Source organism: Aphelocoma coerulescens, chromosome 6 (assembly GCF_041296385.1).
Source record: "Aphelocoma coerulescens isolate FSJ_1873_10779 chromosome 6, UR_Acoe_1.0, whole genome shotgun sequence".
Classification (NCBI taxonomy): Eukaryota; Metazoa; Chordata; class Aves; order Passeriformes; family Corvidae; genus Aphelocoma; species Aphelocoma coerulescens.
The window spans coordinates 113,613-141,311 of record NC_091020.1 but is presented as its reverse complement, the minus strand read 5'-3'; the positions used below and the strand labels follow the sequence as shown (position 1 = coordinate 141,311).

Here is a 27,699-nt window from a genome sequence, read left to right as displayed (position 1 = left end):
TCCACACAAGTTCCATCTTAGCTCTTTCAACTTTAATGATTCTATAACCTATTCAAGAGCCTTTTCAACCCCACACGTCTTCTGCTTCTCTCACACACAGTCATGAATATGACACACATTTTCCTTGTATGCAGTTCCTCACCTCTCCGCGTGCTGGCGGAGGCCGCGATTTTCACCCCCTTGTTCATTAGACACAGACACTCGCTGTTTCCCACTCAGCCCTGCATACCCTGAAGGGCGGGGGCCCGGCCGAGCCTTCCGCGCCCGCGCACCGCCGCCCGACAGGGGGCGCGCGCGCGCCGCCCTGCCGGCGGACTGCGCTTCCCGGCGCGCTCCACGCGCGGCCGCGGCTCCGCAGGCGCAGGAGGACACAAAGGGCACGGCGGTTGCGTACCCGCCCCTCCCGCTTCCACGGCGCGCGCTCTCGCCGCCCGCCCCGCCCCGCCGCGGCCGTGCTCCCGCTCCACGCTCGCGCCGCGCGTTCCCATGGCCCTGAAGCGGATACAGAAAGTGAGTGGGGCCGAGCCGTGGGAGGGGGCGGAAAGGGCCCCCCGCCCTAGGGTAGTCGCCGGAGCCGCCCCCCTGTTGCCGGAGCTGGTGGCGGCGGCCTGAGCGGGCTCAGCGAGAGGCATCGCGGCAGCCGCTGCCGCGCTCTTTCTCTGCCAGGACCCGTCCTTCCCTCGCCGGCAGCCGGGGAAGGAGAGTGGGTGTGAGGCGGAGAAGGGGAGGCTGTCGTCGGCCGCCTCATGCTTTCGGGACTCTCTGCCTCTTTGAAGGCCCCGCATCCCGAGTCGGTGCTTTAACGCGCCGGTTGTGGGCCAGCCGCGATGCTCCAAGTGGCATGCGGGAGCGGAGAAAGCCGAGGTCCTAGTGGGGGGTCTTTAGCAGAGGCGCTGGGGCATCAGTCTCCCGAACGTTGCGTTGCCGTTTTGCACGGCTGGTCCGCACTGTGCTAAGGCTGTTGCCTGGGATAAGAAGTGCTGTCAGCATAGTTTTTGGTCTGACCTTTGAACGTATCCCAGTTGTAGTGTTTTGGGCTGATATTTGTAAATTGCCCGGTTCAAGTTGTGAATTCCTAGTTTCCCTTTGTTTGGCAAGGCTGAGCTGATCACTCTACAGTACAGAGAGGTATCGAGGGTGACCAGCGCAGGAGGGGAGTTAAGGTTAGTGCCGTGGCCGTGGAACAGAATCCGTGGTGTTTGGTTGCTGTTGATGTGCCATGTTTAGTCGGCATTAGGGCTATCCTGGTTATGTGACGGTGCTATAATTTCTTGTTCAGGATTCCCTTTTGCTCTCGGAAGCCATTGGTATTGCAGAAATCGGATTTTATAGTGACCGATTAACCCCACAGTAGGCAGATTTGGGATACCCTACAGTAGGTACCAACTTATTTGGATGGATTTCTACCAGAGTAGTCCTGTCTCATGCTGCAAAGCTTATGCCTTTACAGGTAGTGCAATTAAGGGACATTATGTTCCTTCATATCACATATTTGTCGTGAATGTTGCATTTGACCATTGTATCAAATATTAAAAAATAACTACAGTGGTTTTCCTTAGCAATAACTTTGTCGTGCTTCTACGTATTATAGGAATGGTTTGCCTTTTGTTGCCATTTTAATTTCCCACCTCTTATGGAACATCTCCTTACCCTCATGTTTCAAGAAAACTATTATCCTAAATACTATCTCTTTCCACTTCTTGTTCAACTTCTTTCTGCTAAAGCAAACAGACAAATGGGAAAGTCTGGTAATCTAGTATTTTTGAGATGGAGTGGTGGTTTGTGGCTTTCCAAATGAGATCCTGCTAGAATAGGATTATTCTTCATATTTTTATCACATTCCCTGTGTAACTTTTCTTTCTGCTTTAGAGATGTTCATACATATTGGAAAGCCATAATTTTCTTTAATGTGGCATTTAAGACCTTTGATAGATGTGAAATTATGGTTAGACATTTTATGAAAGTATCTTTCATCCTGATTGCTTTATTAAATTCTGTTTCTACTCTTTCAAAATGAAGCGATGCTTTCCAACCTGCTGACTGCAACGTGCTATGAGATTTTCTGGTCATACAATAACTTCTACCCAAAACTGAGTGAGGACCTCCAAGAAGAGTTGAGATTAAATTCAGAACTAGTTACCACTTGCTTCTAGTTTGCTGCAGAAATGACTACTGCTGGTTTTCTTTTTTTTCGTTAACTACCCTCATCATTCTTTGCTGCCTTTCCAGGGGAAGAAAAAAATTCTGCTAGAGGGATTTGGCTAGCTGCCTATCTCTGGAGAAGTAGAAGAGGAAAGGGAATGGCAAGGAAATAGGTTTGTTTCAAATGCAAAGTTATAATGAAGGGGAGAAGTTTGAAAAGACAAACTGTTTTGATGTCTCTGTAATACATAAATTTTTCCCAAAAAATCACAGAACTGGAAGTTTAATGGTAGATGAAATGTATTTGTATATTGGTGTGTTTGTCTCGTCTACTTTCCTGGTGTTTCAGACTGGCTGTAAAGGTTGATAGTTATGTTGTATCCCAGGGATAGGAAAGGGATAAGATCTGGAGTAGAGGAAATGTTGTGGTTTCACAGAGTGCCTAGAGGAATTCTTTGGAGAACAAAACGCTGTCAGCAAACACAGTGGTTTTGCTTGGGAGCTCGTCAGTCTAGACATTCTGTCTGAAGTTAAGCTTGGGCGGGTTTAGGTGGTTCAGAATTGTGCTTTAACAAAGGTAAGGGACTTTGGTGGCAAGCTTGAGTGTTTGCTCACAGTAATTTTGATAATTTGTGTGTTCAGTATAACAACACCTACAAAGGAAGCAAAGCTACAATACGTCGACATGTTAGTAAACATTTTTTTTGTCGTACTGGTTGGGACTGATTTCTAAATAGTATTGCCATTGGGATCTGTCTCATTGCATCCTGCCTTTGGTTGATTGTCCTCGAGGGACTCCTCAAAGGAGGATAGCATGTGAACTTCCAAGACTGTACCCCAGTTACAGAAAGACGTATTGCACTTGGGAGCTTTCTTTAAAAATGGGCATCTAAGTAACCAGTGAAGAAGCTGATCATTGCACATGGTGGAAGTATGTTATCTTAGTGCTGGAGGTGGAAGAATGGTGAGGACCTGAAGCCCTGCTCTGCAGGCACAGCTGTCAGCGGTGTCTCCATGACAAAGTCATCTCAGAGTTCCTCAGAGAGTTTAGGGTCGGGGGATTCTACTCATCATAAGCTGAGGAGCCTGTGTTCATTTACCTGGTCAGTGCTTTGCTTTGCCGTTGTATAAGAGAGGCACTGTATTTCTACACTGTCAAAAAAGTTCGATTGCGCTGTGTGTGATGTTCCTTGGGGCAGTGAAAGAATAACATATATTTGTGAGCATTGTAAATTCCAGATATTGCAAATGATGAAGGCAAAACAAATAGTGTAGGTTTTGGTTGGGAAGGAATATTGTGCAAAGAAGACTTTAACCTTGCCACCTCTGGAAAGTGAGATACCATTACTTTTGTGCAAGGTGGAAAATAATTCAGACTGTCAGGTTCTGCAGAATAGTGTGTAGGTCTCAGTTCTGCCCATCTGTCCTATGCAGAACCATTTTTCTGGGGTTCTTGTTCTGAATTCTTTGTCCACATACCTAATTTGCAGAGTTTGCCATCCTGTTAGTTCCATATCACAGCTGAGATTGTTTTCATCATAAGTCCTGTACCCGGGTGCTCCTTCAGTGTTAGTGGGAGTTTGATGTGCTTGTTAATGCTCAGGCTGTCTTGTACAAAACCAGTACATACTTTTGTTACAGGCATTAAAAAAATCGGATTTAAAGAGATTTTAGAAGACATTTTGAAACCAGAAAGGAGATAGACTTGAACACTGCTTTAAAAATAGCTGTTGTTTTATTGGTACATAGTGCTTGATTGTTTTCTCCTATGACTCAGTAAGAGCAGAAGCATTCAAACATTTATTTATTTCAATGAATTATATGTCTCTGTGTTTCAGTATGTGTTTCATATATGCCTAGGCTAACAGGATATACTAACTTAAAAATTTATGTTGAAAATAACTATTGTTATTGTAAATCGACTTAAATAAAAATTATTGATATTTGTGGTTTAGATTTTGACTTTAAACCTGCAGTCTTTAGATGGTAATGGACATAACGAGGAAACATTTTTGACGCTAACATAAAATGTTTGAATTTGCTTTTAAAACCTCAGCTGTGATATTACATATTTAGCACTATCTTTTTTTGCATTAAAACAATGTATGGAAATAGAATATTTATTACTGGCTAATCATTATAGCAATAAATCTTATGATAAATATGTGCCTTATATTTACCAAATTTGTGAAGAACCAGAGAATTAACTAAGTCTTAAGTGTGATCACTGTGGGTTTTTTGACAAATGGTTCCAAGCAGCAGTGTACTCATGGAGTTGGTAGGAAATGAGTCTGTGGTCTAATAGTGCATTTTGTGCAAGAAATTAAGAACACAGCTGACAAATAAAAATCTGTATTTTAAATAACAGTGTGGAGAATGGTTCTGGTTGTGGTTTTGTGTTGATTGGAGAATGAAAATAGCTTTCAGTGATGCTGTCTGGAGTTTATTTTGGTCTTCAGATAATCTGCAGTCTTTTTTTTTCTGAATTTTTTTAGACTGAAAGAAGACATTTTTAGGACTTTTTTGTTGTTGTTTGTTTTTTAACTACTCATGCTCATAGTCAGTGGGTGTCCCTGAGTGCTATGCTGAGAACATTTATTTCCTTGTCACCAAAGTATCCTTTGCAATGTTGTTCCAATAGCTTTTTGGGAGAGAAGCCTGGATGCTAACCAAGCATGTAAATGTTAAAATGGCCTTGCAGTCTTCAAATTCATACTTTTATGAAATACATCCTGCATTATTCTTTGACCATGGGTATTAGTCTGCACATTTGGAAATGTCTCAAACATTTATAGCTTACCACAGCCTGTTTTTTACAGCTGTTAAACTTGAATTTTTGCTTCATGCTGCCTACAGAGCTGTTCAGGAATGTCTGTGGTACAAGGGAAGGTGGTAATTTGGAGGCTTTGCCCATCTCCAGTAGTATGGTAACCATTAGTATTCTATTCTACCTTGTAATATTTTGTATGAGAGGATTAGAAGATTTATTCCTACCACTGTCCCTAGCTTAGGTATTTTTGTCTGTACACGTTTATCCTGGCTGTACTGGGATAGTGTGGCATGCGTTGGAGTTGTTGAGAGATGCTTTTATGATGTGATGTTCACCAGTGTTTGAAATAACTCATACTTCTGATGCATCTCTTGCAGACAGAATTTTGGGTTTGTATATTGTCACTGTATTAATAGTGGTGACTTTCTCTTTTGAAAATGAATCTGCACTGCTTTGAGCTATAGATCCTGTTTATCGGCATGTGTACATCTTTCACCAGCATTTTTGATACCAGTGACTAAAAGTATTCATACAGACCCTTGAAGTGACCAGACCTGCGTCATGCAGCTACATAAGAATATAATAATCCATAAAACTTGGACAAAGCTGCTGTAACCAATTAACTTAAAATTACGGGGGAATCTCTAGAGTTGATTGTGTAGTGCCTCATATGCAGTTTATCTTGCACTTCTTGATGAGGTTTCAGCACCTTGAGCTTTGTAAGTCTTCAGCCTTGTCCCTTGACAAAGCAAAGTTTTGGCCTTCTTGTAAAGAGCATCTGTGCTTTGTATAAAGATTTCTGGTATTCAACATCTCATTCTTTTGTGAATATGTAAAGTCATGAAGAAGTTTTTCTACATGTGTTTAGAGGAGCCTCACATTTGTTCTGCAGTGTTCAGTTCCGGGCACTGGCAGGTCAGTCTGACTCAGGGACATCTGAGTATCTCCTTGCACCATTTTAAAAGGTGTAGGAAAGCTTGAAGCCTAAATCTTACAGCTCTCCAGATAATTTTGCTTTGAATCTGAAGTTTAAACAGCATAATCAACAATATAAAGCTGAATAGTTCTTTGTTTTTATCACAGCTTCATCTGAATTTCTGTATGTAAATATTCAGACTGTTCATACTGTTGGATCACGTTACCATAGGGCAGTGGGAAGAGCTGCCCGCAGCCTTTGAGCTGCAAAGAGCAGTGGGATAGACGCGGGGCAGTGGGGAGAGCTGCTGCCAAGTCTCTGGCCACTGCCAAGCAGCTACTAGCAGGCATTCTGTGACCATGCCTGGCAGTGCTGGCCGCGAAGTTTCTATGGAAACCACATTAGCTTCACTATGGTTTCATATGGTGGCAAAATACAGCTTGAATTTGCTCTATTGATTTTGAAGTTTGGTCTGGTTTTATGTTTCATAGCTGCAAAAGCTCTCCAAATGTATTTGTGAACATTGCTCTCATTTGGTGAAGTTGATTGAAGTGAACCTTTTCTTCATTGTCAGGAAATAGTAATAACGGGAGTTTATAGTTCTGGGTCTCATCAATGTACAATTAAAAATGTTTGGGTGGTTTTTTTTAATCATGAACAAATGTCAGTGCCTTTTTAGCCTGAACAAATTGAAGTGTAAACCCAAGGAGCATTCCCCAGTTCTGTTAATTTTTAAATACATGTGTATGTATGAAAGAAAACCAATTTGTGTGGGTTTGTGATACGTAAAGATCTGGATGAATATATCTAGCAACAAAAGCACTGTTACAGACTTGCAACTCTAAAATTTGCCTGGTAGTTCTCATATGTATATGGAATGTTTGCATATACTTTAGAGACATTCTGAAAAGTTTAATCTACATATTTTTCCAGTTACTGCCTTGAATTTAGTACTTAACAATGGCTGTTATAAAATGCATGATTGTTAGTCTGAGTTCTGAGTTTTAGCACAGTGTAGTGTAGCTGTTTGGTTTTGGTTGGGTTTTTTTAGTGAGTGTACAAGACTTAAACTTCTCTTGTTAGGTTAGATCTTGAGTTGCAAATTAGAGAAAACAGTGCCTATAACACCTCTGCTGCTGGTTATGTTTGTCTCTGGTGACTTCTGGAAACCTGAGATTTGTTGACTCCCTGTGTGTAGTGGCAGTGGCTTGGCTTTGCATAAATAGCTGGTTCTCTGAATCACTCCTTAATGAAATTTGAATCCTTTGATTAAAATGGGAACTGCACTTGTAAAGTGCCTTTATTTGTTAAAGTCTAGCCCAGAGTGTTGTTTCTGGATCAGCATACGGTATCACCAACAGAATAAAGTTAAAGTGCAGACAAGTAATGCCAATTGACAATCTGAGCTATTTCAGTATATGAAAGAAGTGTCTCTCTTGTTTTCAATTACAAGGATTGTGAGAAGTGACTTCAGAGCAGTAGTAAGATATGGTGCAGTGCTCTTCTTTGATTTCAGGGCCAAGAGTGAACCTGTAAGTCTGGCTGAATTTAGGTGTCAGGTCCATGGTAAATTGAGTTGAAATATTTACTGGATGTCATAAATGGAAAAATATATCACAGCAGTCAAGAAGTGCAGATTTTTAACCCTTCAAATTGTATGTAAGGTCTGATCACACTAAGTATTCTACACTTGAGTTAAACTTAGTTCCAGTTTAAATCTTGATTTTGTAAGTAGTTGCCCTGACTAATGTATTTTGAGTGGAAATGTTTCTGGTGTTACTTCTTAAGGTAAACTCACAGACCTCCTTATGTCTATTGTTGACTTAAATGCATATGTTTCGAGTAAGGAAGTGAGTTATTTACAAACAGTGATTTAACACACATCTTCCAACTTATTTCAAAGGAAGTACTTGCACGTAGTCATTAAAGTTCCTGCAGCACAGTTCCTATCAGCCTAGAATTGGAAAAAGTTGTCTGTCCTTAGTACAGTAAAAGTTCAGACATCAAAAGTAGTGTATTGAATTAAACAAGGAAGATGAACTGCCCATCTTGTTTTCTGTTTGAAATAGTGATGATAAATCAGGTGAAAAGCTGAGCTGGGTTTGTGTAATCACATAATAATTTTAAATTATTTAGGACTGTGTGGACTACTGCAAGAGAAATAAATCAGTTGACCATCAAAAGCTTCTCTGAGTGCATATGTTTCAACTTGGGAGGTTTTTAGTAGTCATTAAAAAAAAAGCTTGCAGGGAATTGAATCGAAGTATGATAAATAAGGTGTAGAGCTAATATTTTTCCTTCAGTTCCCAGTTTAGTTAGGACCCTTTATATTATGCTCGTATATCATCTCCAGGCAGGCTGCAAAGATTTTATGAGCCAGTTTAGCTCATCTGATGTCCATAGACTAGGACAATACAAAAACTTTTGTAAAATCAAAAGCTAAGAGAACAATCAGATTAGCATCTAACTAAATTAAACAGTGAGTTTACAGACTAATCAAGAAACTATTTTTTTTTGTCTCCTTCAAGTATACTGAAGTTACTATGAACTTGGTTGCAACTCTTAAATTCTTTCAGATGTTAATTTCTAGCACAATGTTAGCTCCAGGAAATCTGGCAAAAAAACATTTTCAGTCTCAATGGGCATTTCAAGTGTTGATTGTTTTATCAAAATACCACACAAAATGCCCACAGGTTTAATAAAATTGGTTTGTGTTCCCACTTTTGAAGAGATGCTGTCAAGTGGTATGGATTTTCATGTCTTTCAAATATTTCTGTGTTTCTTGCAGGAACTAAGTGATCTGCAGCGAGACCCACCAGCCCACTGTTCTGCTGGACCTGTTGGAGATGATTGTAAGCTCTTCCTAGTACATTCAGTACATTTCAGTTCTGAAAAGGCTCAGAAAATCTCTAATTGTTGTATCTTTTGACTTTCAGTGTTTCATTGGCAAGCAACTATTATGGGACCTGTAAGTATATGAATCATGCCTATTAAAATGTAAGACCTTGCTTTAGCGGGGGGCGGGGGGGGTTCTGAACGCAGGGGAGCCCGCCAAAGTCACGATATGAACACCGATACGATTTGAGCATCGTGCTTCCTTTATTGTTTACTTACACTCACTTATATCTACTTTACAAAGCTTCACACCCTCTTCCCACGGGACAGCCTCTAAGCTGCGAGGGAGCCAACCAGCATGTAACTTTTCCCAAGGCTGTTCAAGGCTGCCTGCAGCCAGGTCTCTTTCTGGCCTATCTGCAGCCTGAGGGCCCTTCAGGGGTGCTTCTGCAGCAACCCTGGGGTGCCCAAAATTTCCTGGTCTAACATATGCCCCTGTTCCACAAGGAATCCCTCTACATATCCCCCGTTTTTTTTTTTTGGGCATCCCAGGTCTGGTCGATGATCTTTTGCAGCCCTGCTTTAAGGCAAGAAAAAATTACACCCAAATACTATTAAGCCTAATATAACTACAAATAGCAATCAGCAGCCTTCTACTACCAAGGTACACAGCCATCCGGTGATACCCAGACCCTTAAGCCAATCTCCAGTAGGGTTGTCTGTCTCCCGAAGGTTGTGTAGGCCCCTCTGGAAGTCAGAGAGGTGCTTGTGAATTGAGACAGAGTGGTCAGAAAGATTCATACAGCACATACCCTAGAACTCTTCACAGCCGTGGCCGTGAGCTAATAGTAGAAAATCAATGGCTGCCCTATTTTGTAATACTGCATGCCTAACACTAGTAACGTCTGCGCTTAGCTCGTCAAGCATCTGTGAAGTTACGTTTAGCTCATCCCTCGCCCAGCAAGCAAGTTTATGTAAAATTGCGTGAGCCCTGGCTGCTGAAGCACCAAGTAAAAACATAGATGCTAGCCGAATTAACTGCCTTCACTCGATCTAAATGGGTGGACAGCCGATCGAAGATGTCCACCAATGCCCTTGTCTCAAGACAGTCAAAAAACAATTCCCCACTCTACCTCTGGGTCTGGTGCTATACCCAAGAATTTACGCAACTCCCCTTCTTGGTTTTGCCTTCGGAGAGGGTTCCCTGACACCCACCACAAGTCACTAGCAACCACCCAGGGCAGCTGTTACATTCGTCCCAGGGTCTCGCTATTTCTCCTGCTACGGAGAGTGGTGGATCTGGCAAGTTCTCAGCCCCCTCACTCAGCCGCGTCTGCAGCCTCTCCCAAGGCTTCTCGGGACAGAGGTCCCAGAATTCCAGCTGTTGTAGTAGCGGCGTCACTTTCCTCAGGAGCTGATGCTGACTGCGCCTTCTCGCTTCAGGGTCCTGTATGCGTAGCACGGCACCACCTGCTGGGCACCCCTCTGGTCAGTGCTGTGGCGATGACTTGTCCCTGTTGTTGCAGGACATTATGCAGCATTGCGGTAAATGCAGCTGTTTGAGATGACTGCTCCGCACAGGTAGCACCTGCTGCTCCCTGGGGCAGCGTGGCAAGAATTGTCTTAGTTTGCCTGTTAGCATTTTCAAAGGCAAGGGTCTGGAACATTTGCTCTTGGAGTCCTTCAGAGAGCTCAGTTGCATCCTTCAAGGCTGCTGACAGACGGTCAATGAACTGACCATATGGGTCTGACAGCCCCTGTCGGACTGCTGCATACGAGGGAGACTTCTTCTTTTCAGGTACTGACAACAAGGCTTTGTGGGCAAGAGTCTGTGACAACTGATGAATGATGGTGGGCATGGTCAGCTGCATCACCGTCGCTCCATAAGCCCTGCTCCCAGTTAGCATGTCAGCTTGGATCGCATACAGTGAGTGTTGTGTGTCACCTTGGTGTTTACTAGCTTCTTCTTGTGCTAGCTGCTTTCACACTCGCTCCCAGAGCAGGAACTGTGAAGGGGTTAACAACAATTGTGCAATGCTGATGCAATCATTAGGACACAGGACATCTGCTGTAAAGATAAACTGCAGAATGCTTCGTGCAGCTTCGGACTGCAAGCCATGCGTGGTGACCGTTTGCTTGGCTTGCTGCAAGAGCTTCTAATCATGGGGTTCCCACTTTGCAGTGTCCCCTTGTATCTGTACAGGACAGGCAAGGGCATCCACAACATTCCAGTCACCCTCAATGATTGCATCACGAATAACTCCATTCCATCTCCTTCGCAATGGGTCAGTTCTCCCCATTGGGGCTGATGGAGGCAATGGCTGCACCTCCCCTCGCAGGAAAGGGAGGGGCCATAGGTACTGTGGCCGGTCCTCCCAACAGGAACGTAGGAGTTCTGGTGGCTATCTTGACCGGTAGGTCCACAGGATGCCATGGTGCTGAAGGTGTAATTTTGCAAGCCTTGGACTCTAGCATGTCCTGCCGTGTAGACAATTCAGCAAGTTTTTGATTACTTCTTGCATCATCTCTCTGTGGTTCTCCTCCTCATGGGGCTGTTTCTGCGGGCGACGAAGTCGCAGAGGCTGCTTCCTTATCAGACATTGATCTGCTGTCTGGCGGGGGGTTCGGGGGGGCGCGCCACCACTTTCGGCCGGGAGCTAGGACCGCTCATTTCTTCTCTGCTCGCCTGCACCCCGCCCCCTGAGTCGGGTGCTGGCACTTCCGTCTTTGCAGCGATTTCTCCCTCAGACTTTGGAGGGTTAACTTCCTTCCCCGCCGCATCCAGCAACTCCCACAGGGAACGCACGGATGCTGCTGTTCCCTTAATCGGTCTACCCACGGTCAGCCCAAAGAATTGTGTAACCCTGCACTCCGCCCTGGTCTCCGGCTGCGGCTTCGTAAGGCCCCCGTCTGTTTCCCTTCCCGGAGCCACCACTCCTGGAGCCGCAACTCCCTAAAGTTTCTATGGCGGCCGTGGCCACTGTCCTCTCTGCTTTCATCTCTGTGAGAGTGTTAGTCACTGCTCTCCAAGTTAATCCGAGAGCTTTAGCTTCTTTCCCTTGTTTTCCACCCTCAATCGTGGACAGCCACAGTTCATTCCCAACTTCCCACCACGCTTCGGTTGAAAACAAAAGCGAAGTGTATCTCAATAAACCATGTTCCTGGGCCCCCGTAAGGAGGGCATTAAGATCTTGATCCTTTATAGTCTCGCCTCTCTTAGAATATTGGCTAGGAGACAAATTCCTGCCTCATACTCCATAGCTTCTTACCTGCGGGCACACGAGCTACGGCCTCCGGCTTTACTCAGCTTCGAGACCACCCGCTCCGGTTCCCCAGGCTCCACCACCGATACAATGATTCAGAGTCTTACCACATTTAAGCGAACCTGCATTAAGCGCAAAAAGCACTCGAGCCCCTTCTCCGGGTGCCAGGTTTAGCGGGGGCGGGGGGGGGTTCCGAGCGCAGGGGAGCCAGCCAAAGTCACGATACGAGCACCGATACGATTTGAGCATCGTGCTTTCTTTATTGTTTACTTACACTCACTTATATCTACAAAGCTTCACACCCTCTTCCCACGGGACAGCCTCTAAGCTGCGAGGGAGCCAACCAGCATGTAACTTTTCCCAAGGCTGTTCAAGGCTGCCTGCAGCCAGGTCTGGCCTATCTGCAGCCTGAGGGCCCTTCAGGGGTGCTTCTGCAGCAACCCTGGGGTGCCCAAAATTTCCTGGTCTAACATATGCCCCTGTTCCACAAGGAATCCCTCTACACCTTGCATCTCTTTTTGGTATGGAAGGATTCGTTTGAGTTCCTGTAAACGCAGCAGCCACATTCAGCTGTGCTGTGTATAGCTTGAAACTTCAGGGTGATACTGTTCTTAGTAATCTGGTACCAGTTGCTTTCTGTAACTCTTCAAAAATCCATCCTCTTCATGAAGTTAGAGGTGCTTAACTAGTCAACTGTGGTGTTTGAGTTGGTGTTGGGGGCTACACAGTAAAGAGCTTGCTTTTTCATAGATGGTCAGATTAATTCTGGAAGATTCATCCATCTGAAAGGAGGAAGAGTGGGTGAAATCGAATATTAAAGTTGGTAAATGTAAACAAGAGCAGAGTTGCAGAGGGTAATTTTTGGGCTTTTAGATGGAGCTTATTTTATTTGATAGCCGTGATGTGGCTCTGGCAAAAGCATGTGGCTTTTGCGAACTGCAGGCTGGCAGTGGGGTGCTTTTGTTGGGTTTTGTGTGAGAAAGGTGCTTTCCTTGAGTTGAGGAAATTACAACTCCTGTCAAGGTAATGACGTAAGAAATGACAAAAAAGCTTAACAGCAGAAGGTTTTAAAGGAAAACTGAAAAGAATTTTAGTAAAGAAAATAATAAAGAACAACATGATCTGAGGGAATGTCTGCTTCTTAATAACATGGTAAGGAGTTTGTATTCCTAGTGTTTTCCTTTCAGATTTAATAATTTGGAAAGAAGAATCTCTAGTTCAGACAGTGAGCTGAGTCACTGTGTGAGGTGAAATTTTGAGATGATACTTAAAATTAAGATGCAGCATTAAATCGTGGAGAAAAGTGGAAATGTGTCTGCTTTGATACTAGTTCTCCATTTTCAGCACAGTTGTTCTGAAGTAGTGAAAGATCAGTCACTAATTTGCCAGTGGTGTGCTGGAGTCTGTTGTCCAACTTGTCCATGGCCCAGCAGCAACTGTTTTTCTGTGGTATACTAATGCTTTTGACCTTTTTCTTGAACAACTGTGTTTCACATACCAAGGCCTTCTGACTCTTGCCCTCTTGCACTGCCAAAGGGTGAATGGCAAAGCAGCGACGAAGAGTTAACAAAAGCTTATGTGCTGGTTGCCACCAATAATGTCTCCATCCTGAATGACTCTGATGACATGAGTAAAGGAAATACTAGCACATAAATTTTGGCTTAAATTCCATTTTCTTCTTCCGCTTGCAGTTCATCTTTGATATTCTACAGTGGAAAATATTCTGTTCTTTGCTTTAAGTTCCTCAGATGTCTCTAGTTAAGGATAAGAATGAGCATCTTCTTGCCAACCTTTCTCAGCCATATCTGCAGAGATACAGGAACAGAAGATTTCAGATATTAAGCCTTTATCTTGATAACAAAAGAAATTAGGGGTGCACATTCTGTATGTTTCCTGATGGCCCAAGGAAAGCATAGGACTAAAGCTTACCTTCAGAATTCACTTCCTATGTGCAGAAGTAGGGTAACCTCTTCTGTCTATGAGTATCATCAACTTGTTTTATATACCTTTCTCATAAAATGTAGAGTGACTTCAATTTGCCTTCTTTTTGACACTGAACTTGTCTCATCTTCAGCTTAGTTTAACTTTGAAAAATCCATTTAGTATGCAAGCAAGAGGTCCTTTCAAATCTAATTGGAAGTACAGTGGCAATCTTCTGAGGTCACCTAATGCTGACTTAGCATGATGGTATATAACCTGCCTTACTATGCAGCCCTCTCTGCACTTTGAGCCTGTAAGGCAACATGGCTTAGCAAACCATTTTTAACTTTGCCTTTTACAGTCACAAAGTCATTTCTAAAACTGTTCATTTCCAAGGTAAAGGTTTTACTTAAAAACAGTCTGCCTTTCCTTCCATAAGGAAACCCAAAACCTTGATCTTCGGCTTTGCCGAGATTGAGTTCCTACATTCTTGTTGTAAACCATGTAATGAGAGCAGTTTTCTTCTTTCCCTTAACCAGAAATGGCAGAATTGCTCTTTATCACTCAGCATTAAGACTTTCCAGCTCACTTTTTTAGTTAATAAAAATGAAAGTTCTTCAACAGATGATTGCAACAAAATTATTTCTATCTATTAACTGTATGCAACCTGGACATAAACCTGTGCACATATTTTCTAATAAAATGCATGTTCACAGATTTGTACAGGTCACAAAGATGTTGTGTGTTTTAAAACTCCCTGATATCATCATGATGAACTGAATTATGCTGGAAAATCGCACTCTTTGCATCTGCAAAGAGAAACCACTTCTTAAGGTAAGTATGTTTGTAGCTTAAGGATGGAGGAAGATCAGAGCAGCTGTGGTCTTGCACGGAGACAAGATTTGGAGGACCTGCTCTGGTTTTTGTATTCTCCTCATTGCAGTGAAGCTATTGATCTCCCTCTCTTTTTCTCCCCAGAAGGGCAGTGCTGAGTAACTGTGTTGTGCTGCTGCAGTAGTAGCCACAGTTGGCTCTACTGTAGCTCTGCAGGCCAGTGGGAGGGTTCAGTTCCCTCTGTGCCTTCCCAGTTTATGGCCCACAGTGGGCTGTGTGCTGGGGAAAAAATGGATTTTCTCTAGGAGGTTATCTACATTTGGAAGGGAAGCTCCAAAACAGCTGAAATATATTAACGTGGTTTATTTGTTTTGTTTTTTCCTCAGCCTGATAGTGCTTATCAAGGGGGAGTATTTTTTCTCACAGTACACTTTCCAACAGACTATCCTTTCAAACCACCGAAGGTAAGTCCTTTCTTTTAAGGAAAGAAAGTTTTTTGGTCAAAGTTTATTATGAGGCTTAATTTTGGAAGTTAAACCAGAAAGGTGAGCAATAGTGTACATATTCATCACGGATGCAGATAAGAGTGTAAAAAAATTGTGTTGGCAGATCTGGCATGACTGTAAAGGAAGGGATAATGTTAAGGATTACAAATGTAATAACCCTAATCTGATGTTACTTGGTTTCTATTTATTTTTTATTACAGATTGCTTTTACCACAAAAATATATCACCCAAACATAAACAGTAATGGGAGTATTTGTCTTGATATCTTGAGATCACAATGGTCACCAGCTCTGACTGTTTCTAAAGGTAAACTCACTGATTTGATAATGCATTTATGAAGTTGCATCCACTGCCATGGCACTTTTTTGTGTATTATTGCACTATCTTAAAGGTAGCAGTGGGAACTCATTTATCCTGCATGTTTCAGAAGAAGCAAATTCCATTGGACTTCTTATTATGATCCAAGATCTTGTGCAGTTTATTGGGAATGTCACATTACAGAAATATGCGTGCACAGCAAAGAAATGTTCTAAACCAAGTTGGGTAAGATAATAAATGTCCAATTAGCCTGAAATGCGATAGCTGACAGTGCCTGCTGAACTGAGGAGAAACTGGTGAGCAGGGCATCAAAATCACAACTTGGAAGTAAAAGTGATAATCCTGATAGTGATGTTGTGTGAGCTTACATGATTGCCTGTTGATGACTCTTTGTGTTGCCTGAGCATCCTTGTGTGGACTAAGGTCTTAATTTCACTTTACTTTAAAATGAGATAATTTGTTCTGGTTTGCATTCTTTTGTAAGATGAATATTTTAGAATGTAGCTTGTTACAGCGGGGATACTGCAACACGCCTATATCAAACCAGGAGTCCCGTGGAAAGGAAATATGTAACAGTAGCTCCTTTCACAGTCATCAGTAAAAGATTTATTAAAATATTCTCATCCTGTAGTTAAACTTTCTCCAAAGTTGAGCACTGTCTCGGTTTGAAAGACAGATGTCTGCTAAGGAAGGCAGGAGCCTCCCTTGGAACAGCAGAGGCGACCCCCTTTCCCTCCGAATTATTATAATTTTGAAATCAAGGGGGCTTTTAGGCAAAGATGTGGGAAATAAGAATAACAGTTCTTTACTATTATATATCTATATGTGTATAACAAGTCAAACAAACAACAATAACTATGGCAGTAACAGCAAACAGAACCACAAACCCAGTCCCAGCCTTCTCAGCTGTCCAGCCCTTTCCCCTCGGGTGCAGTTCTGGTCACAGCCGGCAGGGGCGCTGGAGGCTCCCGGTGAGCAGGGCAGGTGCAATGGTTCCCCCGCGGCTGCAGGGGGCACTCCGGAGAGAGCTCGGGGAGCACGCGGCACTGGTGGCCTGGGATCCCAGGAAGGGGTGGGACAGAAGCTTCACAAACCCCATTGCAGCCGATCCCGGTATCCGGCCAGACCCTCAGGAACAGCAGGCTGGAACGGCAGGCTGGAACGGCAGGGACAAGCACAAATCCCGGGTGGCAGAGGAGATGTATCCAAATGGCGAATCCCCCGGAGGTCTGGGCGGGCAGGCTGAGCACGGCTACAACATAGCGAAGGCTCAAAGCAATGGTGGGGGCAGGGCGGCCACAGCCTGGCTCCCAGCAGGGCAGGGAAGGCGGGCTGGGGATCCTGGGGTTTCTCTGGCAGAAGGAAAAGCAGCCGACAAAAAACAGCCTCCCTCTCCAGCGTTCGGGGACCGACTGTCCGCACACCCAGGTGAAACAAAAGAGTAGCCAGATGCACCCCACCCCGTAGCCACCTCTTTTGTTTTTCTTAAGTACCCAGCAATTCGTCCCCCTAGCAACATGTATGGGAAAAATTCCTTTAAGAGAAAAAAAACAAACCAGGAGAACTCCTAAAACCCCAACATTATCCACCCCGAATTTTTCCCGTACTAACATGTTACGTGAAACTTAATCCTTTTGACCATATAAATACATGCATCACCCGAATTATGTACATATATGCATGCTGATACTGATACAAGTACAGAGCCATGGGTAATTCGCCCTAAAACAAGGTCCCCTTGAGGTATGCATCGGGTCTCTCCATCCTTTTGCATCACCCACCAGGTGCAACCTGGTCCCTGAGCAAAAACAACCCCATGGATGGGTTTGTCTTGCTCGAGGCAGAATTAACCCAAACAGTTTTTCCAAGCATACCTCTCGTGCACCACTGGAACCTTATCCCCATCTGTTGTGTGTAGGGGTTCAGATTGGGCAGGGCCTGCTCGGCTGGTGGAGCCTCAGGTGTTAACTAACCAGGTGACTCTTGCTAAATGCACCTCCCAGTTTTTGAAAGTCCCCCCACCCACTGCCTTCAAGGTGGTTTTAAGCAGTCCATTACACCGCTCAACCTTCCCAGCTGCTGGTGCATGGTAAGGGATGTGGTACACCCACTCAATGCCATGTTCTCTAGCCCAGGTGTTGATAAGGCCGTTCTTGAAATGAGTCCCATTATCAGACTCAATTCTCTCAGGGGTACCATGCCTCCAAAGGACTTGCTTTTCAAGGCCCAGGATGGTGTTCCGGGCAGTAGCATAAGGCACAGGGTAGGTCTCCAGCCATCCTGTGGTGGCTTCTACCATTGTGAGCACATAGCGCTTGCCTTGGCGGGTTTGAGGCAGTGTGATGTAATCAATCTGCTAGGCCTCCCATACTTGTATTTGGACCAGCGCCCACCATACCACAGGGGCTTTACCCGCTTGGCCTGCTTGATCGCAGTGCATGTCTCACAATCATGGATAACCTGGGAGATACTGTCCATGGTTAGATCCACCCCTCGATCTCGTGCCCACCTATAGGGGGCATCTCTGCCCTGATGGCCTGAGGTATCATGGGCCCATCAAACTAGGAACAACTCTCCTTTATGTTGCAATCCAAGTCTATCTGGGACTACCTCTATTTTTGCAGCCTGATCTACCTGTTTGTTGTTATGATGTTCTTTGTTAGCCCAGCTCTCGGGGGCGTAAGCATCTCCATGATGGACCTTCATGGATAGCTTCTCCACCCAAGTGGCAATGTCTTTCCACTCTTCAGCAGCCCAGATTGGTTTTCCTCTGCACAGCCAGTTTGCCTTATTCCACCTTTCCAGCCAACCCCACAGAGCATTGGCTACCATCCATGAATCAGTGTAGAGGTAGAGCTTTGGCCACTTCTCTCTTTCAGCTATATCTGGAGCTAATTGAACAGCTTTGAGTTCAGCAAATTGGCTCGATCCACCTTCTCCTTCAGTAGCCTGTGCAGCTTGTCATGTGGGGCTTCATACAGCGGCTTTTCATCTCCGGCTACAATTCGGCAGGAACCAGCAGTGAAGAAGGCGTATTGTCTTTCACTTTCTGGTAGCTCATTATATGGTGGGGCTTCTTCGGCATGTGTCACCTGTTCTTCTTCAGAAGATAACCCAAAAGTCTCACCTTCCAGCCAGTTTGTAATTATTTCCAAGATCCCAGGGCGACTTGGGTTTCCAATACGGGCATGCTGCATGATGAGGGCGATCCATTTGCTCCAAGTAGTGTCGGTGGCGTGATGCATGGAAGGAACCTTTCCTTTGAACATCCACTCCAGCACCGGTAGTCAGGGTGCCAGGAGGAGTTGTGCCTCTCTGCCGATTACTTCTGAGGCAGCTTGGACTCCTTCATAAGGTGCCAAGATCTCTTTCTCTGTGGGAGTGTAGTTGGCTTCAGACCCTCTGTAGCTTCGGCTCCAGAATCCCAGTGGTTGGCCCCGAGTCTCACCAGGCACCTTCTGCCAGAGGCTCCAGGACAGACCATTGTTCCTGGCTGCAGAGTAGAGCACGTTCTTCACCTCTGGTCCTGTCCTGACTGGGCCAAGGGCTACGGCGTGAGCGATCTCCTGCTTGATCTGGGCGAAGGCTTGCTGCTGTTCAGGGCCCCAGTGGAAATCGTTCTTCTTGCAGGTAACCAGGTAGAGAGGGCTCACAATCTGGCTGTACTCGGGAATGTGCATTCTCCAAAAACTTATGGCGCCTAGGAAAGCTTGTGTTTCCTTCTTGCTGGTCGGTGGAGACATTGCTGTGATCTTATTGATGACCTCAGTGGGAATCTGATGCCGTCCATCTTGCCACTTTACTCCCAGGAATTGGATCTCTTGGGCAGGTCCCTTGACTTTGCTCCTTTTGATGGCAAAGCTGGCTTCCAGGAGAATCTGGATGATTTCCTCTCCTTTCTCAAATACTTCCTTTGCTGTGTTCCCCCGCACAATGATGTCGTCAGTGTATTGCAGATGTTCTGGAGCCTCACCCTTTTCCAATGCAGTCTGGATCAGTCCATGGCAGATGGTGGGACTGTGCTTCCACCCCTGGGGCAGTCGGTTCCAGGTATACTGCACGCCCCTCCAGGTGAAGGCGTACGGAGGCCTGCACTCTGCTGCCAGAGGAATGGAGAAAAAAGCATTAGCAATGTCAATAGTGGCATACCACTTCGCTGCTTTGGACTCCAGCTCGTACTGGAGCTCCAACATGTCCGGCACAGCAGCACTCAATGGTGGAGTCACTTCATTCAAGCCACTATAGTCCACAGTCTATCTCCATTCCCTGTCAGACTTGCACACAGACCAGATAGGGCTGTTGAAGGGTGAGTGGGTCTTACTGACCACCCCTTGGCTCTCCAGCTCATGGATCATCTTGTGGATGGGGATCACAGCATCTCGATTTGGCTGATACTGCCGGCGGTGCACTGTCGAGGTGGCAATTGGCACTCGTTGCTCTTCCACTTTCAGGAGCCCAACTGCAGAAGGATTTTCTGATAGTCCAGGCAGGGTGTTCAATTGCCTAATGCCCTCTGCCTCCACAGCAGCAATCCCAAATGCCCACCTGAGTCCTTTCGGGTCTTTGTAATAGCCGTTCCGGAGGAACTCCATGCCCAGAATACACGGGGCCTCTGGGCCGGTCACAATCGGATGCTTTTGCCACTCCTTCCCAGTCAGGTTCACCTCAGCTTCCAACAGGGTCAACTGCTGTGATCCCCCGGTCACCCCAGCGATGGAGACAGGTTCTGCCCCCACATGTCCCGATGGCATTAGAGTACACTGTGCCCCAGTATCAACCAACGCATCATATTTTTGTGGCTCTGATGTGCCAGGCCATCGGATCCACACCGTCCAGAAAACCTGGTTCTCCCGTGCCTCTTCCTGGCGAGAGGCAGAGCCCCTCTAGCCCTGGTTATCATTCTTTCCCTGGGCATACATGCTAGAGGTCCCTTCAAGGGGTTCTGACATATCATCCTCCCTTCTGTAATACCTGGCAGCTCGGTCACGGGAGGCTGAGGCTACTTTCACCTTAGCGGAACCCCCTCGGTTAGTGCCTCCCTCCTTGAGTTCACGCACCCGCACTGCCAGGACGGAGGTGGATTTCCCATCCCACCTTCTCATGTCTTCCCCATGCTCACACAGGAAAAACCACAGCTCAGCTCATGGGGTGTACCCTCTCTCTCTAGCTGGGGGACGACGGACTCTGACTTGGGGGCCTGTGACTCGCACTGGTGCCACACTGACCTTCCTCATCTCCTCCCTCATCTCCTCCCTCATTTCCTTCCTCATCTCCTTCATCTCCTCTTTGAGGTCCTGGACCACAGCAGAGACATGAGCTTTCAGCGGACCATTGACCATACTGTCATAATTCCTGAGCTTGTTGGCGACAGAGTCCACTGTTTCTCGGTTATTCTCAGTATCAGTCGTTGCAATGAAGGTGGTGTACTGCGGTGGCCCTAGCTTTGCCAGGTTCCACATCATCTGTCTTGTGCACCTGACCTTATCGGGGTCATTATCGTGCTGTCCATCCCTCCCAAAGAGTACCTCTAATACTGCCACCTCTCTTAGCTGCTGGATCCCTTCCTTGAGTGTCTTCTACTGCATTCTATGATGGTACTCCGGCATTCTTTCTTTGTGAATGAACCTTTCTCTCACACTCATTTAGAGCCGCTCCCAGAGAGAAAGGGGTCCTGGCTGCCTCACAAATATCTGGTCCACACCTGGGTCCTGGGTCAACGATCCCAGATACCGTGCCTCACCACTATCCAGTTGTACACCTGTGCCCATAAGGTCCCAAACCCTAAGCAGCCAGGTTGTATAAGGCTCATGCCCCCGTCGCACAGTGTCTTTTCACATATTACGGAGACTGTCATACGACAGGGACTCAGTGATGATTTCTGGCTCTGACTCTCCTGCTGGTTGTGAGGGCCCTGGTTCCCCATCATCATTAACTGGTCATACTGATTTGGTCTTATACTACCTCCTTTGCACAGGGGCAACTGCTGCTGGCTGTGATTGTCCTTGTGGTTCAGCTGAAACCTGGATGGTTGTAATATCCATGGGTTCCACTGCTGCACCATTGGACTCACCCTCTTTGGGACAGGGAGAGGGTTTTTCACTAGCTGAGGAGGTGTATTCCCTTAGCACTTGGCATATCTCCTGGCACACCTGGCACATCTCCTCGCACATCTCCTGCATCCTCTTCACCAGTACCCCCACCCAGTTTGGGGAGTCCATTTCTGAGGTGGGCTGTTGGGCATTATCAGGTTGTGGGGCAGGGTCAGGCTGTGGGGCAGGATCTCTAGTGTCTGGGGCTGTGTCAGGCTCTGGGGCTGGATCAGGCTTTGGGGTAGGATCTCTAGTGTCTGGGGCTGTGTCAGGTTCTGGGGCTGGATCAGGCTTTGGGGTAGGATCTCTAGTGTCTGGGGCCGTGTCAGGTTCTGGGGCAGGATCAGGCTCTGGGGTAGGATCTCTAGTCTCTGGGGCTGGTGTCTGGGTAGTTATCCAAGCCAGTATCAACTTATCCCTGAGAGCTAAAATAGAGTAGGCCTATCAGCACCAGTTGGTTAGTACCCAGAGGAAGTCTAAACCCTTCGAAAATTGGTGGGGTGGGCCCAAAGAACTGGTTGAGGGGTTGGGAGAAAACTTTCCCTGGTGTCAGTTCCTCACAGAAGGTACCATTTTTAACATAACCCCAAAAACATGCACTTATTGTGTGATAGCCCTTTAGCCACGTGCCCACATTTCAGAGGAAGTTAAAAGCCCATGAATTCCTCACCTTCTCGACCCATAGGGCAAACTGGATAACCGCAATGGTAGCCTTAGTCAGAGGACCCATGTTTAGGTAAGGAGCTGCAAAGGGGAAGAATATAGCCACAACCACCTGCCACCCAAACCAGGGTAAACTAGATCCCATAGTGCTGCCTAACAAGGTTCCTATATTCAGCACACAAAATTAAGTTATCCAGGAACTGTTATTCCTTTTTCACCCCTTTCTCTTAATGCCTTCGAGCCCCACATTGGGCACCAAGATCTGTCTTGGTTTGAAAGACAGGTGTCTGCTAAGAAGGCAGGAGCCTCCCTTGGAATGGCAGATGTGACCCCCTTTCCCTTCCAGTTATTATAATTTTGAAATCAAGGGGGCTTTTAGACAAAGATGTGGGAAATAGGAATAACAGTTCTTTACTATTATATATGTGTATAACAAGTCAAACAAACGACAATAACTATGGCAGTAACAGCAAACAGAACCACAAACCCAGTCCCAGCCTTCTCGGCTGTCAGGCCCTTTCCCCTCGGGTGCAGTTCCACTCGCAGCCGGCAGGGGTGCTGGCGGCTCCCGGTGAGCAGGGCAGGTGCAATGGTTCCCCCGCGGCTGCAGGGGGCACTCCGGAGAGAGCTCGGGGAGCACGCGGCACTGGTGGCCTGGGATCCCAGGAAGGGGTGGGACAGAAGCTTCACAAACCCCATTGCAGCCGATCCCGGTATCCGGCCAGACCCTCAGGAACAGCAGGCTGGAACGGCAGGCTGGAACAGCAGGGACGAGCACAAATCCCGGGTGGCAGAGGAGATGTATCCAAATGGCGAATCCCCCGGAGGTCTGGGCGGGCAGGCTGAGCACGGCTACAACATAGTGAAGGCTCAAAGCAGTGGCGGGGGCAGGGCAGCCACGGCCTGGCTCCCAGTGGGGCAGGGAAGGCGGGCTGGGGATCCTGGGGTTTCTCTGGCAGAAGGAAAAGCAGCCGACAAAAAACAGCCTCCCTCTCCAGCGTTTGGGGGGGCCACCTCTTTTGTTTTTCTTAAGTACCCAGCAATTTTTCCCCCTAGCAACACGTATGGGGAAAATTCCTTTTAAGAGAAAAAAAAACCAGGAGAGCTCCTAAAATCCCAACAAGCACTATAGATTTTTGTAACATTGAGCTAACAGTTAAGCAGTTCTTCCGTGTCACTTCAAAAGCTGCTTAAAATGTGGGTGCTGTTGTTTTTCCTCACCCATCTTTAAAACGTTAAGGCACACTTAGTCATATTACAGAAATTTCTCATGTGGCTCAAAAGGTCAAGCTGTATCACATCTTATGTATTTGGGAGCTCTCTAAACTATGTGCCCTTTTTTAGAAGTGTCATTGCATTGGGTGTACAAGCAAAGAAAAAATTGTGAGTCTTTGTCCAATGGAAATTGCTCTATGCAAGTCCAGTTGCTGTACCTCCTTAGAAAACCAACTTCTTATGCTTACAGGCCTGTGCAGTAATCTCACAGGCTGTATAAAATCTGTTTCCTGAGGTCATTGCTGATGACATGAATTACTCCTATGTGTAATTGGTATCATTTTTTCACGTAAATTAGTTGTTTATAGCTATCCAAAATTGTCTTGTTTCTAGTTATTAAGCAAATGAAAATTGGCACTTAGGTTTAACACTTGGCATCTACAACTGAAAATTCGTAAAGTTTTTAGATCTTCCGCATTTTTCTATTTCTTTACCTGTTGAGCATTTCTTTGGTTATAAAGTGAGCAGTCTGCTGGTCTCATGTTCCGATTTGATATGCTTTTAACCTGCTTGCATATTATGTATTTTCTAAACTGGAAATTAGGTCAGTGACTCATGGAACTTTCTCCTTTCTAGTCTTTTTTTAACTGAATCAAAAATTTACAGCATATTATAGCAGCTCTGATAGGTGTGACCATATATTCTAACCTGATTTTCTAATGTTACTGGCACTTAAAATAAGTCAGTATTTAAGTGGCTGAAATTTCTACTTCTGAAAATAGGTGTGGGCTCTTTTGTAACACGATAAAGCAGGGGGAAAAAAGGTATTTTACAGCAGATTCTTATTGTAGCATGAAGTTGCCTTTCACAACATATTTAGAATTATTTAACTGTGTACTCTTGCATGCATGTTAGTTCTGAGTATAAAAGCAAAAATTTCCTGAAAAGCATGGCCTGAAAATGTTAGGAAAAAAAAATCAAACATCTTTAGTTCAATACCAGAAAATTAATATGAACTTATAAGTGAATACCTGTATTTAATGCTGATCAAGTATTTCCCAAAATGGAAGTCACACTTAGGTAAAATGTTCATATGATTGAGAGAATAACTGTCAGCACAGAAAAGGAAAAGGATATGCACAAATAGAGTACTGCATGGCAATGTAATATTAATAACATTAGTTACTTTAAATAACTGCAGATGGAAGGCTTAGTTTGAGCAAATATCTACAGGTAACTGTGTAGTCTGTAGTTTGGCTAATGTTCCTAGGCTAAGATGTGGGAGAGAGATCATTACAAAAGGTACAGGTCCATGGGTTGCAAATTCTCTAGGCTTGTATCAGGTGTTGTTTACTTAGGCCCTAGAAAAATGATGCTGTATAAACATTTCTGAACAGAACTGTTAAATGACAGCTTAATACTAATATGCATTCTTTTTCCAATTCCCTCCTACTGCCCTCCTTCAGTGTACTGGAATATATTAAAGGATTATAGAAATGAAGCAAACTAACTTGTTTAATCTAGTGTCTCTTTTATTTAGTTTTATTGTCCATATGCTCCTTACTTTGTGATCCTAATCCAGATGATCCTTTAGTACCAGATATTGCACAGATCTACAAGTCAGACAAGGAAAAGTGAGTATAACATAAATAATTGTGTGTGTTGTACTTGCAGATGTCTATCTGCTATGCACCTTCTATATTAGCTTTAGCAATATTCTTTTCCTATATTTCTACAGGATTAGCCTTTTAAATATTGAGAATGGTGATGGCAATTAGAAAACTGTAGGCACACACAACTGTTGGTAACTAATTTTTTGTACTTAGTCACATAAAACCTTTGTGCTTTTGTGTAACGTCTGAGATTTATTGCATGAAAAATCATTTTCCTGACTATGAGTTATTTGTCACTACTGCAGTCCTCTGGATTTTTGATCTTCTGTTGAACTGACTGAGTTGTTTGTTACCTATTTTTTAGTATTGAGCCACTGAAGACTTCTTGCAGTGTATGCAGGGGCCTGTGGCTCATCCCATGTCACAAATTCAGGAAGATTTGAGTATTGCTTTTACCTTGAGCAGTAGACAGCAAAGGAGTGATGTAGAAGTTACACGGAAGTCTGTGGTCTAGTATTTCTCTGCCTAGACTAAGAATTATTAAAATGGCCTTTTTCTGACAGTTCAGTGTCTGTATAGTCAAATCATGTAATTTCTCAAGTGCTTGAACTCTGTAGCTCATTCTGCAAAGCAGATAGTGTTCAAGTTGAGGATGTTGAGCATCAGCTTCTCCCCATTTGTGGCTCAACTTTTTTCTACCCACCTACTTATTAGTGATTTCAGCTGTTGTGCCTCCTGTTTGTGAAGGAAGTGAATGAGGGATGGTTTTCTATCTCCAAACCTCAAAATTTTATCATTGCTAGGGAAAGTAAGAAAATGTGTAGTCTTGACTATAGCTTTATCTTCTTATGATAATCACCTATTAAATTTTTTTTGTTTCGTCTTGGATTTCGGAAATGAAATATATGGCTGGTTACCCCTGAGCATTTATCTATGGGTATTTTATTAAGTAAAGATGCAAAGACTTGTATGGTAGCATATTCTTAAGAAGAAAACCAATTAGTACATGAGTTGCTATACTGATCTTAAGAAAAATGTTTAAAAACTTGTCAGCATTTTTCTCTGGATGACTCAGAAGAAAGTGAATCCAGTCTGAAGAGTGGAATGTAGCAAATATAAGGACCAGAGGGGAAGTTATCAACTCTTTAAGGACATTTACCTTTGGGATTATGGAATTATAAGATAATCAGCTTCATACAAGAAGGAAAAGACCCAAGACTTAAAACCTAGTAAAAAATGCTTTTTCGGAAAATTTTCTTTTTGAGTTCTGAAATGCAGCTGGCAGTGCAGAATGGAGAATAAAATCCCAGTTAATTTTACTGAATTTTATGGAACTAAAGTGTGTAAACTTTGTTAGGCTCGTAATAGCATATGCCTTTAATAGTAATTGACAACAAATTCCTGTTAAGGTGCAAATAAGGGAACCAGTTGTGAAACACAAATGAAGGATGCACAATGCTACACAATTTAATGCAAACCTGTGAAGTTGGGTTTGAGTCTGAATAGCTGATAGGTAACCTTAGAAACTGAATATGTAGTGGGTATATACTTCTTGGCTTTTAGACTATTTTAATGTTCTTTGACTCAATGCTCAGAGGTGAAAAGCTCAATAACACCTATAATAAGTAAATACGTGGCCATTGTCAATGTATCACTAACAGCTCTTCACTGTAATGCCTTCTTTCTGCACGTACAGATACAACAGACATGCAAGAGAATGGACTCAGAAATATGCAATGTAAAGTTTTGAAGACATTTTCATATACCACAGAGTACTGTAAATTCTAGGTTTTTTCAAAATTAGAAGGAAATGGAGCACAGTTTATGGTTTCAGTGTGACACCCCTTGATTTTTTTTCACCCATGTAAGTGTGTTTTTGGAGCAAGGGAGAGCAAACTTCCAAAAATAACCTTATGACTCTGATAAGAATATTTATCCTCTTTGTATGCTTTACAGAAGACACTTTATTATAGTTTTTAAGAGTTGGACACCTGCATCTTCAGACTACAAGATCTATAATGCAGTTGTAAATCAACCAAATTATTTTTGCTGGAAAAAGAGCTGTTTTCATGTGATCAATACTGTATGTGTGTCATTGAAGTATATGGTCTGTTTCATAACTGTGTTCAAGTTTCTTTTTGTTAGTTCTCTTACATAATTTGTATTTTTTTTTTACTGTATAGACAATTCTATTTACAATGTAAGTCATTTAATTTTAGACTTGCTTGTGCACAGTATTGACAAGATACACCTGCTAATAGTGAAAATAATTGGAGTATTTCACCTATTAGAATATTCTGAAGACTGACTGCAGACTTCTTAAAATCTAAAATGATCTTTGCACTCTAAATCTTTGTATGCTGATTATGGAGAAACACTTGGTTTTGATTCTGTTGCATACTCGACTTAATTTCATTGCAATGTGAACTAATTGCACTGGTATGTAGAAAGATATGTAATGTTTTGTTGCTATTCACAACTGATTTTTGATGTGTAGGCAACATAACACCATCACAGACCTTTTACAAATCCAGATGTAGCCTTTTCCATATAAATAAAATACATTTTCTACTTTCCTTGGCTAAGTTTTTTATCTTAACTCGTGCATATCCTTA

General features: G+C 44.2%; 1 protein-coding gene across 4 annotated transcripts; it reads left to right on the top strand.

Annotated features, from left to right (window-relative positions):
- Nucleotides 1–357: 357 nt before the first annotated feature.
- On the top strand, nucleotides 358–27,660 carry UBE2D1 (ubiquitin conjugating enzyme E2 D1). Of its 4 annotated transcripts, XM_069018826.1 has the most exons (9): nucleotides 1,061–1,163; nucleotides 8,617–8,680; nucleotides 8,765–8,796; nucleotides 10,462–10,590; nucleotides 14,563–14,680; nucleotides 15,067–15,144; nucleotides 15,387–15,492; nucleotides 25,012–25,105; nucleotides 26,781–27,660. In XM_069018826.1, the coding sequence occupies exons 5-9, from the start codon at nucleotides 14,630–14,632 to the stop codon at nucleotides 26,824–26,826; spliced, it is 375 nt and encodes a 124-aa protein (XP_068874927.1). In that variant the 5' UTR covers nucleotides 1,061–1,163; nucleotides 8,617–8,680; nucleotides 8,765–8,796; nucleotides 10,462–10,590; nucleotides 14,563–14,629; the 3' UTR covers nucleotides 26,827–27,660. The 4 variants fall into 4 exon arrangements, with proteins under 4 accessions (XP_068874926.1, XP_068874925.1, XP_068874928.1 ...); XM_069018827.1 differs by lacking the exon at nucleotides 10,462–10,590 and having other exon boundaries at nucleotides 1,060–1,163; XM_069018825.1 differs by lacking the exons at nucleotides 1,061–1,163; nucleotides 10,462–10,590; nucleotides 14,563–14,680 and adding an exon at nucleotides 358–510 and having other exon boundaries at nucleotides 26,138–27,660.
- The last annotated feature ends 39 nt before the right edge of the window (nucleotides 27,661–27,699 follow it).

Coding starts and splice junctions, on each gene's coding strand:
- UBE2D1 (XM_069018824.1), top strand. CDS start 487: ATGGCCCTGAAGCGGATACAGAAA. Junction 8,797..15,066: donor AAGCAACTATTATGGGACCT/GTAAGTATATGA, acceptor TTTTTTCCTCAG/CCTGATAGTGCTTATCAAGG. Junction 25,106..26,780: donor TACAAGTCAGACAAGGAAAA/GTGAGTATAACA, acceptor CTGCACGTACAG/ATACAACAGACATGCAAGAG.